At 38.0% G+C, this 14321-nt stretch overlaps 1 protein-coding gene across 4 annotated transcripts in view; it reads right to left on the bottom strand.

The window, feature by feature from the left end:
* The window catches only part of AAMDC (adipogenesis associated Mth938 domain containing), a 37706-nt gene that overhangs the window by 12812 nt on the left and 10573 nt on the right, over positions 1 to 14321 (bottom strand). For all 4 annotated transcript variants that reach the window (XM_077867185.1, XM_077867187.1, XM_077867186.1 and 1 more), the window contains one exon: positions 13821 to 13970. In XM_077867185.1, the coding sequence (XP_077723311.1) occupies positions 13821 to 13970 (150 nt within the window). The remainder of the gene's footprint in view (positions 1 to 13820; positions 13971 to 14321) is intronic.

Raw genomic sequence — 14321 nt, 5'->3', positions numbered from 1 at the left:
GCAACGCTAAACCCCTGAGCCACTGGGGCTGCCCACCTTTACCACTGTCTTAACCACATGATCAAACATAACCTCATCGGTAACTGGGCAAACTGACTTTACATGCCTCCAGATATGATGCACTGAAGACATAACCACCTATGAAGTATTCATGCCCCAAATGATGAACTTGGATCTAATCATGATAGAAAAAAAATCGGATAAATCTAAATCGTAGACTATTTTACAAAAACAACTGGCCTGGACACTTCAAAAATACCTATGTCATCAAAGAGAAAAAATGGAGAGCAACCGGTGTTCAATTAACAGACTAAAGAAACATGACAACAACAATAACAAAATAACCTGACAACAAAATGCAGTGCATGACGCTTGACTGGATCTTGGATTGACAAGGAAAGTCAAATAAAACATATATTATTTTACTCGAACAATTATTGTAATTTGGCTATGGAGTTGATGTTATTTACTATTGTATCAATGCTGAGTTTCTTGAGTATAATTTTGTGAATATGTCTGGCAGAATGGCTTTGTTTTATACATGCTGCAGTAGACACATGCTGCAATATTTAGAGTTCATATGAAGTATCAAGTGTCACAATGTCAATAACTCACTTTCAAATGATTCAGCAAAAATAATTATCAAAAAAGGGAGAGGGACAGTGTAGTGTGTATGCCAGAGAAAGACAAATAAAGTAAATGGCAGAATGTTAACAACTGATGAGTGTAGGTTGATGATATACAAGTGCTTGTTCTTTATTTTTTTTCCCAGTTTGTTACGTAGGTTTGAAATTTTTCAAAATTAAAAGAAAAAAAAAAAAGAGGTTCAACATAGGCTTTCTGTTGTCAACCAGATTTACAAGGTGAACAGGAAAACGAAAGCAAAACTAAACAAACCCAAGAGCTGAAAGGGTTAGGAATGGCTCAGCTCATCTATCTTTCCTTAGGTAGCGTTATCCTGAGCACTAGACCCTCTGGTCTCGTCAATTCTCCAACTTTCTAAGAACTATGTTCTACTTTATAACTATTGCCTGTATGATTTGTAAAAATAAAAACACAAAATCAACAAAAGTTACAGAAGACATTTTGGGGCTTTAGGTAAACTTGAAGATAGACTTTATATTAGCTAATACTTTACCAAAGATAATCTTATTTATGATAATGATATTGCAGCTATGTAGGAGAATGTTTGTGTTCTTAGGAAAGAAATGCTGAAATATGATTTCTGACATTTACTGTCAACTGATTTGGGGGTGGGGGAAGTGTGTTTTCGCGCACGCGCGTGTGTGTTTAAAGAAAAAATAAGGTAATTGTTAATAACTTGAGGATTTAGATTAAGGGTGCATGGGAATTTATTGTGCTATTCGTATAGGTGTTGTGTAGGTTAAATATTTTTCAAAATTAAAAGTTAAAGTTTCCACATTTCCTTTAGTTCTCTTTGGAGAATTGGTTTGACTTTCCTTTTCATTTTTTTAAAGATATATATATATATATATATATATATATATATATAATTTAAGATTCCTTCCTTCCTTCCTTCCTTCCTTCCTTCCTTCCTTCCTTCCTTCCTTCCTTCCTTCCTTAGAAGGACGAAGCGACAGAGGGGGAGGGAGAAGGACAAGTAGACTCCACATGGAGTGCAGAGCCTGATATGAAGCTCAATCTCATGACCTGAGATCATGACCTGAGCTGAAACCAAGAGTTGGAAGCTTAATGGATTAAGCCACTCAGGCACCCCAGGTTGGCTTTCTTTAATTTTTTTTTATTATTTTTATTTTTTAAAATATTATTTATTTATTTATTCATAGAGACAGAGAGAGAGAGAGAGAGAGAGGCAGAGACACAGGCAGAGGGAGGAGCAGGCTCCATGCAGAGAGCCTGACGTGGGACTCAATCCAGGGTCTCCAGGATCATGCCCTGGGCTGCAGGCAGCACTAAACCGCTGTGCCACGGGGGCTGCCCAGTTGGCTTTCTTTTAATTTTAAATTTGTATTTTATCTTCCTTCTTGTCTCCTTTCACCCTATCAGAAGGATATATAAATGAATGACCTATGTATGTTTCGACATAGAAAAGTCTTCTCCAATAAGACAATTACTGCATTAGGATAGAAATGAGCAAGGACAGTATGAAACAGTAGTAAAGTATGGGGATCCCTGGGTGGCGCAGCGGTTTGGCGCCTGCCTTTGGCCCAGGGAGCGATCCTGGAGACCCGGGATCGAATCCCACGTCGGGCTCCCGGTGCATGGAGCCTGTTTCTCCCTCTGCCTGTGTCTCTGCCTCTCTCTCTCTCTGTGTGACTATCATAAATAAAAATTAAAAAAAAATAAAATAAAAAAAATAAAAAGGCTCTTCTTCTCTTTAAAAAAAAAAAAAAAAAGTAGTAAAGTATGGGCTTTAGAGTAGGACTCAGGTTCAAATTATTAGCTGTGTGATCCCAGAAAAGCTGTATTTGACTACGGACATGGTAGTTGTTTAATGATTGGTAGAGATTTGGGAGGAGGTAGTAGTATTTGGTATTATTTAATAATAGTATTTAGTATTTTTTTATTCTCATTAAACTTTTGTTTTAATGGTTCTCAAAATTCTGTGACAGATTTTTGATCAAGTTGTTTCCATTAGAAAGTACTGATTTTAAAAACTAATAACTAAAAACTGCCACATATACACACAAACACAAACACACAAAAAGCCAAATGGTCCACAAAACATTCTCCTTTCCTTCTGAAGGTTTTATGATGCATTGTTATCATTAACCAGTCCTTTACTATTAAACTTTTTTTTTTACTATTAAACTTAAATGGCCAATTGACACATGCAGTTCTGAGACTGTTCTTCCACCAATGATTAAGACTGGGGTGGCAGGTATTGGGGATAATACTCATTTAGCCTTCTGAGCTTTCTGGGCAGACTTAGTGACCTTGCCACCTCCAGCTGCCTTCTTGTCCACTAGTTTGATGACACCCACAGCAACCATCTGTCTCATGTCACGAACAGCAAAACGGCCCAGAGGAGGATAGTCTGAGAAGCTCTCAACACATTGATTTGCCAGGAACCATATCAACAACGGTAACATCACCAGATTTCAAGAACCTGGGACCATCTTCCAGCTTTTTTCCAGGATGATGATTTATCTTCTCCTTCAGTCCACGAAACTTGCAAGCAATGTGAGCTGTGTGACAATCCAGCACAGGTGCATATCCAGCACTGATTTGGCCTGGATGGTTCAGGATAATAACCTGAAGTGTGAAGCCAGCTGCTTCCATTGGTGGGTCATTTTTGCTGTCACCAGCCACATTGCCATGATGAACATCTTTGACAGATACATTTTTTTTTTCTGACAGATACATTCTTGACATTTAAGCCCACATTATCCCCAGGAAGAGCCTCACTCAAAGCTTCATGGTGCATTTCAACAGACTTTACTTCAGTTGTAACACTGACCAGAGCAAAGGTGACTACCATGCCAGGCTTAAGAATACCAGTCTCTACTCGGCCCACAGAGACAATACCAATACCACTAATTTTGTAAACATCCTGGAGGCAGATGCAAGGGCTTATCAGTTGGACACGGTGGCAGAATGCAATCTAGAACTTCAAGCAGTGTGGTTCCATTGGCATTCCCATCTTTACAGGTGACTTTCCATCCCTTGAACCAAGGCATGTTAGCACTTGGCTCAAGTATATTGTCACCATTCCAACCTGAGATTGGCATGAATGCTACTGTGTCAGGGTTGTAGCCAATTTTCGTAATGTAGGTGCTGACTTCCTTAACAATTTCCTCATATCTCTTCTGGCTATAGTGTGGCTTAGTGGAATCCATTTTGTTAACACCAACAATTAGTTGTTTTACACCCAGTGTGTAAGCCAAAAGAGCATGCTCATGGGTCTGCCCATTCTTGGAGATACCTGCTTCAAATTCACCAACACCGGGGATCCCTGGGTAGCTCAGCGGTTTAGCACCCGCCTTCGGCCCAGGGCGTGATTCTGGAGTCCCGGGATAGAGTTCCACATCAGGCTCCCTGCATGGAGTCTGCTTCTCCCTCTGCCTGTGTGTGTGTGTGTGTGTCTCTCTCTTTGTGTCTCTCATGAATAAATAAATAAAATCTTTTTTTTTTTTTAATAAATAAATAAAATCTTAAAAAATAAATTCACCAACACCAGCATCAACAATCAGGACAGCACAGTCAGCCTGAGATGTGCCTGTAATCATGTTTTTGATAAGGTTTCTGTGTCCTGCAGCATCAATCATGGTCACGTAATACTTGGTCTCGAATTTCCACAGGGAGATATCAATAGTGATACCATGTTCATGTTCAGCTTTCAGTTTATCTAAGACCCAGGCATACTTGAAGGAGCCCTTTCCCATCTCAGCAGCCTCCTTCTCAAATTTTTTGATAGTTCTTTTGTCAATCCCACCACACTTGTAGATCAGATGACCATTAGTGGTAGACTTGCCTGAATCTAGTGTCCAATGATGATCATATTGATGTGAGTCTTGTCGTTTCCTTTCCTATTTTGGTTTAGGTTTAGCGGTGGTTTTCACAGCACCTGTGTTCTGGCGGCAAACCCATAGCGGGGGGGGGGGGGGGGAAGCTAGTATTGTTATTTTAAGGACACTATTGAAGACGATAGATTTTCTTGATATCTCCATTATGTAATCACGATAAAATCTGCTCCTTTTATTTATTTATGGATTTATTTTTTAATATGTACTTATTTATTTTAAAAAGAGAGAGAGAGAGCACAAAGGGGAGGGGGATGAAGAAGGAGAGAGAATCCCAAACAGATTCTGCACCAAGCCTGGAGCCCAAAGCAGTGCTTGATTATACAATCCTGAGATCACAACCCAAGCCAAAGCCATGAATCCAACACTCAACTGACTGCACCACCCAGGCACCCCAAAAATCTTATTTTAAACTAATTAAAAAGGAATCACAAAGTGGGATGCCTGGGTGGCTCACTCAATTAAGCATCTGACTCTTGGTTTTGGCTCAGGTGGTGATCTCATGGTCATGGGATTCAGCCCCAAATGGAGCTCCTCACTCAGCACAGAGTCTGCTTGTTCTTCTCCCTCCCACTCTCGCTCTCCCTGGCCCTGGCCCTTTTTCTCCTCATGCTGTCTCTCAAATAAATAAATAAAAAATAAATAAATAAATGGAATCACAACATGATTCCTCAGAGAGAATGTCACAAAGAATAAAAAAGAAATGTTTAATGATATCTATAATGGCAAATTAAATGCAGCAAACATTTATTGAGATCCCACTTACAGGTACAGTGCTAAAATGCATAGTTCTTGCCATTAGGGAGTTCACCATTTAATGAGGGAAACAGATAAATACACACTCATTATAACATAGGCAGACTGCACAAAGTGCTATAATAGAGGCACAAAGTGTTACAGAAGTACTGAGAAGAGAGCAGCTCATTCTCACAAGGATTATTAAGAAGTGCTTGGTAGAGGAGATAATACAAATGTGAAGAATTGAAGGATATATAAGATTTCATCAGGTATAAAGGGAAGCAGGTCATTCCAAGCAAATGATCTTTCATTCCTCTGTAAGTTTGTAAGGGAATATGTATTTGGTATGGAGTAACTAGGTCTTCAGGTGTATGTTACAAAATATAGGAGGTATAATTGAAAGGAAATTTTGGAACTGAATCATTAAAAAAAATCAAGTATGTACTATGTAAAAGGCACAATGGTAGAGGCTTTACAAAGATGAACATATTTAGTATTCAGAGCAACCCCATGAAGTATATTATTTTCCAGGTCCCACCCCCAAGAGATTCTTATTCAGTAGGTGGAGAGAATGAGGGAGATAAAGAACATGCATTTTAAATAAGCACTCTAGGTGATTGTGATGCAAGAGATTCATGAATGACACTGAGAAATACTGGCTGAAAGAAAAGAATGAATTTGCATGAAGGCAAATTGCATACATTTAAAAAATCTATTCTTCCCAACTCATGCCATACTCTTACATCAACTTATGACAAACAGGCATTATTATTCTCCTTTTATAGATGATTGAATTAAGGCACTGAGAGGCTAAATAACTTGTTTAAGGTTACCTAGCCAAAATGTGACAGTGCCAGGACCTATGAATCTAAATGTCTACTACATATCTTTATCTAGAGGCCGTATTATAAATTCAGGTTCAACATACTCCATTATCCCTACTCAGTCTTTGCCCCAAACACAAACACAGTCCTGCTCCAATATACCCAATCTCAATGAACAGCATCACCATGTACCCATGTATCCATGATAGAAATCTCCCTCACCTGCTAAATCTAATAAATCACCCTATCCTGTCAATTTCAACTTCTTAATAGTTTTCAGGAGTCTCATTTCCACACACACTACTACTGATTTAACTGTAACAAATTCATTTATTGAGTGCCTACACCACATCTAGCACACTACATTAATCCTTAGACCAACTCTGTGAGGTAGGAAATGTTACTGTCTCCATTATATCAATGGGGACTCCAAGGCTTTCATTCCATGTTCTTTTGCCTCTATACAGATGAGCTCTAGATCAATACCTCAGCTTTTCCTCTTATCTTTCCCAGCTCTTATCCCTTTAACTAGTTCTAGAATACCTCCTTTTGTTTATCCTACTGGCAAATTAAACTTAAAAGATAAAAACTAAACTTATGGCAACTCTTTACTATTTTCCAATTATCATCAATGGTACCTCCTTAGTTTTATAGGTTTTTTTTTTTAAGATTTTATTTATTCATGAGAGACACAGAGAGAGAAGCAGAGACAAGGCAGAGGGAGAAGCAGGCTCCTTGTGGGGAGTCCAATGCTGGACTTGATCTTGAAACTCTGGGATCAGGCCCTGAGCCGAAGGCAGACACTCAACCACTGAGCCACCCAGGCATCCCAGTTTTATAGGGTTTTTTATTTTCAGTTTTGTAAGTTTTTAAAGTTTATAAGATTTAGTAGGAAGGAATGGGAAATAAAGTTAGAATGTGACCTGGGTTTACTATTATTTGATTTCCCATTTTTTTTTTTTTAGCTCTACGTCTATGTAAGTTATACAACTTCTCTGTATTTAATTTTCCTTTAATAAAAGATGAGGTTAATTGTAATATTAATTCATACAGTCCTTTGGGGGAAAAGTACAATATATAAATCCACAAAATATAGTGGTTTCTTTTTTTTTAAGATTTTATTTATTTATTCATGAGAGACACACAGAAAGAGGCAGAAACACAGGCAGAGGGAGAAGCAGGCTCCACGCAGGGAGCCCAATGTAGGACTCCCGGGATCATGACCTGAGCCAAAGGCAGACACTCAACCACTGAGCAACCCAGGCATTCCCAATATATAGTGTTAAATCAATTTTTGAGGTGGGAAAAATCTCTCCAGTGTGGCACACCATAAATTAGTACTCCAATATATCTTACACCCATAATCTGGATAATCTTTGTCAGGCACATCAGTTTCCTGCATAGATAATCCAGTGACTATGCCTTGTACATTGGATAAAATGTAAACTCGGGATCCCTGGGTGGCGCAGCGGTTTGGCGCCTGCCTTTGGCCCAGGGCGCGATCCTGGAGACCCTGGGTTGAATCCCATGTCGGGCTCCCGGTGCATGGAGCCTACTTCTCCCTCTGCCTATGTCTCTGCCTCTCTCTCTCTCTCTCTGTGTGTGACTATCATAAATTTAAAAAAAAAGAAAAAAAAAGAAAAAATAGAATTAAAAAAACTCTAAAAAAAAAAATGTAAACTCATTTCTGCATTCTCTCAACCATACTAGATGTCTGGACCAAAACAATCAGTGTATGTGGTTCAAAACTGAGGCATGAATAGAGAGCATGAGCTGGAGTTCTCTTTTTCTGTGGAGTCCAATTATGCAGGTATGACTGTACTATGCAGATTATGTAGGTGTGATTGTTTATAATGTGATAAACTATAAAATTTGAGAAATTTCTTTTTTTTTTTAATTTTTATTTATTTATGATAGTCATACACACAGAGAGAGAGAGAGAGAGGCAGAGACACAGGCAGAAGGAGAAGCAGGCTCCATGCACCAGGAGCCCGACGTGGGATTCGATCCCGGGTCTCCAGGATCGCTCCCTGGGCCAAAGGCAGGCGCCGAACCGCTGCGCCACCCAGGGATCCCGAGAAGTTTCTTTAAACAAAATGTCTACAACTGCTGGATAAAAATAAACATCCCCTGAAATGCTTAGCTGAGCTTTCAAAGGTTAAGGGAAATTCTCAGAGGCCAAACATGAAGAGATCGTTGAAAATCAAAATGGCCAACTAATACTGAAGTAATACTGGGGGGGATCCCAGTGGCTCAGCGGTTTAGCGCCTGTCTTTGGCCCAGAGCGCGATCCTGGAGTCCTGGGATTGAGTCCCATATCGGGCTCCCGGCATGGAGCCTGCTTCTCCCTCCTCCTGTGTTTGTCTCTCTCTCTCTGTCTATCATGAATAAATAAATAAATAAATCTTAAAAAAAAAAATGAATTAACACTGGGGTATTTACTATTCTTAGTCTTTTTTTTTTAAATTTTCTTAAAATATTTTGTTAATTTATTTGAGAGAGTGAGAGACAGGGAGGACGAGCAAGGTGAGGGGCAGAAGGAGAAGCAGACTCCCCACTGAACAGGGAGCCCAATGTAAGGCTTGACTCCAGGATCATGATCTGAGCTGAAGGCAGATGTGGCCCCTCATTCTTCTAGTCTTTTATTTTATTTATTTTTTAAAGATTTTATTTATTCATGAGAGACAGAGAGAGAGAGGCAGAGAGAGAAGCAGGCTCCATGCAGGGAGCCTGATGTGGGACTCGATCCGGGGTCTCCAAGATCACACCTTGGGCTGAAGGTGATGCTGAACCTCTGAGCCACCCGGGCTGCCCAGAAAATAATCTACTTTTAAAGGAACTAATTTATTGGATAACAATAACGTGTAAGATAGAAGGGAACTATGAGAGGAAAGTGTACTGAGGTAAAGATAATTAATTTTAGACTTTAAGATTTTATTAGGATGAAGTACATGAAATTCCTAAATTTAACTCTTTACTTATAAAATATTGTCAGTCTCGTACGGTTCAACCTAATATAGTACAACTTTAAAGATAACCACTAAGCAAATAGAAATAAAATGTACAGCTTCCCAAAAAAGAGACAAAAGTGGAATAAAATCTCAATATAACATAAAAAAGTGGACAACAGATGTTACCATTAATATAAAAATTTGAGCATGAAGAACAATACAAAATATGGGTTGTAGATACAGATAGATATTTGAAAAATATAAGGAAATTCAGGATACTGATAAAAGTGGAGAAAAAGAGATCAAACTTCAAAGATTTTATTTTTAAAGTTGGAATACAGATCTATTATTCTTTATAATTTGCAATGAATTAAAATTATTATGTTTAATAATAAAATTTTTAAAGCCATAATTTTTTAAAGCCATAAAGTTACAAAGACAAAAAAAAGTAGCCCCAATATATAGTGTTCTACAATTTTTGTGATGTAAACAATTTCACCATGTTTAAGATACCAAATGTAACATCAGTGAATGCAGAGTTAATAAGAGATGTACAGTAGCACATATCTAGTATTTTCACCATACAGATAACAGTGGATATAAATATTTCAAGAGCATAGAATGTAGTGAAATAATTAGGAATAATTAATTTTAAATATATATTACCTATATCTTAAATGATTTATTTAAGTAAGTTTATATAGTTTAGTTTTTGATAATGGCTGTGTCTAAAAACTGGCTTACAAAATTCCTCAAGAATTAAAAATCAATTCTTAAAAAAAAATAAAAAAATTAAAATAAATAAAAATAAAAATAAATAAATAAAAATCAATTCTCACAAGCCAGTGAAAGCAATGTCCAGTATACCATTGCATAAGTATGAATCCAAAAGTTATTTCTAAGTGATATCAGAGAAAATGTTGTGAAGAACCTCTGAAAATCCTCTTCTTCATAAAAGCATTAAGAATAACGGCAGAAATGTAAAAAATAAACTTTCTCTGTTCTCTGGAAGTTAACAAAGATTTCCAGCAATTCAGGGTGTATTTAAAAAGTTTTTTTAAAAAGGATTGCTGAAAAATGAGCTTTGTGCAATTTTAACTTGCCCTATTCCAATCTACTCCATCCCCAGTTCCGTTGTAGTCTTGAAAAGCAAGGACCCATAATCACAGTGAAAACTACCAGCCTAGGGATCCCTGGGTGGCGCAGCGGTTTGGCGCCTGCCTTTGGCCCAGGGCACGATCCTGGAGATCTGGGATCGAATCCCACGTCGGGCTCCCGGTGCATGGAGCCTGCTTCTCCCTCTGCCTGTGTCTCTGCCTCTCTCTCTCTCTCTGTGACTATCATGAATAAATAAATAAAATCTTTAAAAAAAAAAAAAAAGAAAGAAAACTACCAGCCTAGAAATCACACAAAATGGAAGAATGGATTAAAATTCCCTCAAATCTCCAATCCCAGAGAATTGTCAATATTTGACCTGTCTGATGGTTCTCTGGACAACCCCACTCATAGGCTGTCTTTATTTGATCTGACTTAAGAGTTTGCCAGCGTAAACCTCTTTTTCCCCTCAAAGAAGTTTCTCCAAAACTGTCAGAGACAAATGTTTAACAATGCCTGGTGTGTTAGACAATAGGACAAACGAGGTCAACCAAAAGACTTAAAAGAGAAAACTATGAAATGAGATGTCCAGGCTTTGAAAAGCTCTGATATGAATGTTGGTATTGAAATGACAATACACATGTCTAAGGCTGTGCACATGTTCAGGAATGACATGAGAAGGCCCTAGGCTCACCACTCTGGCTAACCTTGAGACCCCGCATAAGCAAGAAATAGAATTTTAAACTGCCTGGCTGACTGTTGACTACATACCCCAAATTACATTCAAAGCCCCTTGGCAAACACTGGAAAACCTACTGGTTCTAGGGATATAAAGAAAAATCTGTCTAGTCATATTTCAGGAAACTGTATTCATAGAACTAGAGGAAAGTATGAGGACAATACCTTAAAAAATAGAGAATATCAATAAAGGGATAGAAATTATTTTTAAACACAAAATAGAAATGCTGGAGTTGAAAAGTATAATAACCAAAGTGAAAATTTCACTAAAAAGGCTCAAAAGTGGGTTAGAATTAGCAAAACTGAAAAATACATGAATTGAGATTATCCAATTTGAGAAAAAGGGAAAAAGAATGAAGAAAATGAATGAAGCCTCAGACACCTGTTATATTTAAAATAACAATATACTCATAATGGGTATTACAGGAGAGGAGAGACAGAAGAAGCAGAAAGGATATTTGAAGAATAGTTGAAAATTCCCCAAATTTGATGAAAAACAATGTACACACCCACAAAGTTCAATATATTCCAGGTAGGATAAATTCAAAGTGATTCATATGTAGACACATCACAGTGAAACTGTCAAAAGCAAAAGACTAAGAATTTTTTTTTTTTTTTTAAGACAAAGAATTTTGAAAGCAGTAGGAGAGAAATGACTTGTCAAGTCTAAGGAACCTTTAACAGTTGACTTCTCATTAGTAACCAATGAAGCCAAAAAAGTGAGATGACATATTCAAAGTGCTTAAAGAAAAAGACTTTTATTTTTTTTTAATTTTTTAAAAAAGATTTTACTTATTTGACAGAGAATGAGAGAGAGAGAGCGAGAAAGCAAGCAGGTGAAGCGGCAGGCAGAGGGAGTGCGAGAAGCAGGCTCCCTGCTGAGCAGAGAGCCTGAGTTAGGACTCGATTCCAGGATCTAGGGATCATGACCCGAGTTGAAGGTAGACGATAACCAACTGAGCCACCCAGGCACCCCAAGAAAAAGACTTATTTAAAATTTTTTTTTATTTTAGCAGATCTTTTTTTAAAATTTTATTTAAATTCAATCTGCCAACATATAGTATAACACCCAGTGTTCATTCCACCAAATGCCCAGAAAAAGACTTTTAATCAAGAATTATGTACTAGGCAAAATTATCTTTCAAAACTGAAGGATCAACTTCCATCATTATGGCACGAAGAGCTCCATTACCTTCTCCAAAATGAAAATTATTACTATTATTTTTTGAAGATTTTATTTATTTATTTGAGAAAGAGAGAGAGCATGACTGTAGGAGAGGAGGGACAGAGGGAGAAGCAGATTCCCCACTGAGCCGGGAGCCCAATGTGGGACTGGATTACAGGAACCCGGGATCATGACTTGAACCAAAGGCAGATGCTGAGTCACCCAGATGCCCCAAAGTGAAAATAAAAAAACCCCTCCCCAATAAAAAAAAAAATGGAAAAGAGAAAACCACTCAAAGCCTTTGGAAATCATCCTAAGAACAAACAGCAAATGAAAAAACATCTCTTTTTTAAAAAATTTTTTTAAACTTATTTATTTATGATAGTCAGAGAGAGAGAGAGAGAGAGAGAGAGGCAGAGACACAGGCAGAGGGAGAAGCAGGCTCCATGCACCGGGAGCCCGATATGGGATTCGATCCCGGGTCTCCAGGATCGCGCCCTGGGCCAAAGGCAGGAGCCAAACCGCTGCGCCACCCAGGGATCCCGAAAAAACATCTCTTTAGGAAAATCTATAAATATTTGGTAGGAAAGGTGAGTATCAGATTTTTCAGGAAGACTGCTACCTGCCTTCCCCTATTCCTGTTCCCAGCTTAGTGAGGTGGAGACTCCACTCCAGACTGGTGCAGCCAAGAACACAGAACTATTTCCCTTTTCTGCTGCCATCTGGAAAGCTTTGTTCCTGGGAGAAAGGATTTAAGTGTTTCTCATCCTGCCCCCAGCTGTCTGCTGCTGAGACTAAGTCCTAAGTGAATGTAGTCAAGTGGTATGGGTTCTCTTCTTTCACCTAACCTCTACCTTGGGCATGGCACAATGAGAATCCTGGAAAAAGTATAATGTAAGGGAAATGCAGTTCAAACCACAATGAGATAACAATTCACACCCACCAAGATGATATAATAAAAACAAAACAAATCAATACTGTGAGGAGAGATTTAGAAAAATTGTAACTTTCATAATTCCTAAAATCTAAAATGTAAAACGTATATTTGCTTTGGAAAATAATTTGGTAGTTCCTCAAAAGATTAAATATAAAGTTGTCCTATGACTAGCATTTCCAATCCTAGGTATATACTTAAGAGAACTGAATGATTCTACTCATATGAAAAGTCTAGAATAAGCACATCTATAGCAACAGAAAGTAGATTAGGAGAGCCTGGCTGGCTCCATCAGAAGAATGTGCAACTCTTGATCTCACAGTTGTGAGTTCGAGCCCCATGTTGGTGTAGAGATTACTTAAAAAAAGAAAATCTTAATAAAAGAAAAGTAGATTAGTAGTTGCAGGAGTTAGGGGGAGGGAAGAAAGGGGAGTGACTGCTACTGGTTATGAGGTTCCTTTTGGGTTGGTAAGTATATTCTGGAATTAGCACTAGTAGTTATTGCACAAGTTTATGCCAATAAAAAGTCCACTGAATTGCATACTTTATTTAATTATTTATTTAATTTAAATATTTTATTTAATTGAGAGGGAAAGAGAGATAGAGAGTGAGAACACAAGAACAGGGGGAGGGAGAAGCAGACTCCCTGCCGAGCAGGGAGCCCCATGGGATCATAATCTGAGCTGAAGGCAGACACCTAACCAATTGAGCCACCCTTGAATTGCATAGTTTAAAATGGTGAGTTAATGGTATGTGCATTAAACTCCAAAAGGGGAGGAGGAATAGTTACTTTTCACTTGCTCATGGCTTAGGAGGTTGGAAATCACTTGGTCATCCTTATGCAATGTCAACCAAACACTAATAGCTTACCTCAGTTCCTGTTTCTCTCCAATCCCAAGCCCGACTTCCCCCTGGCCACACTTTGCAGTCCTTATAAGTTCTAGTAGAGCCTTGTACTTTCATTTGCCCCCATGATAGGGAAGCAATTTCAGGGGAGGACATAAGGAACTTAACTGAACTCTGAAATTAAAAGAAAAAGATGTTAAATAAGTTATGAAGTTGAAACAACTCCAAAATATAGGAGCTACACTAGATATAAAAATGTATTTTAAAAAAGAATACTATATACAAAGTGCAGTAAACCCTGAAACCCTATGAGTTAAGAAGCATCTTTGCATTTATGTAAAATGTTAATCTTGGGATCCTGAATCATTTAACCATGGACTAGATAACTACATTACTTCTCAGGCTCTGGATGAAATTCTTGATATTTTTTGAGAAATATAATTAAAAGATTTATTTCAGCGTGATGGAGTGAGGAGGTTGACACATCCTTTCTCCAAAAAAGCAAGTAGAAAGCTGAACAAACCT

This window comes from Canis aureus, chromosome 23 (assembly GCF_053574225.1).
Source record: "Canis aureus isolate CA01 chromosome 23, VMU_Caureus_v.1.0, whole genome shotgun sequence".
Classification (NCBI taxonomy): Eukaryota; Metazoa; Chordata; class Mammalia; order Carnivora; family Canidae; genus Canis; species Canis aureus.
This window is presented reverse-complemented; position numbering and strand designations above follow the sequence as displayed.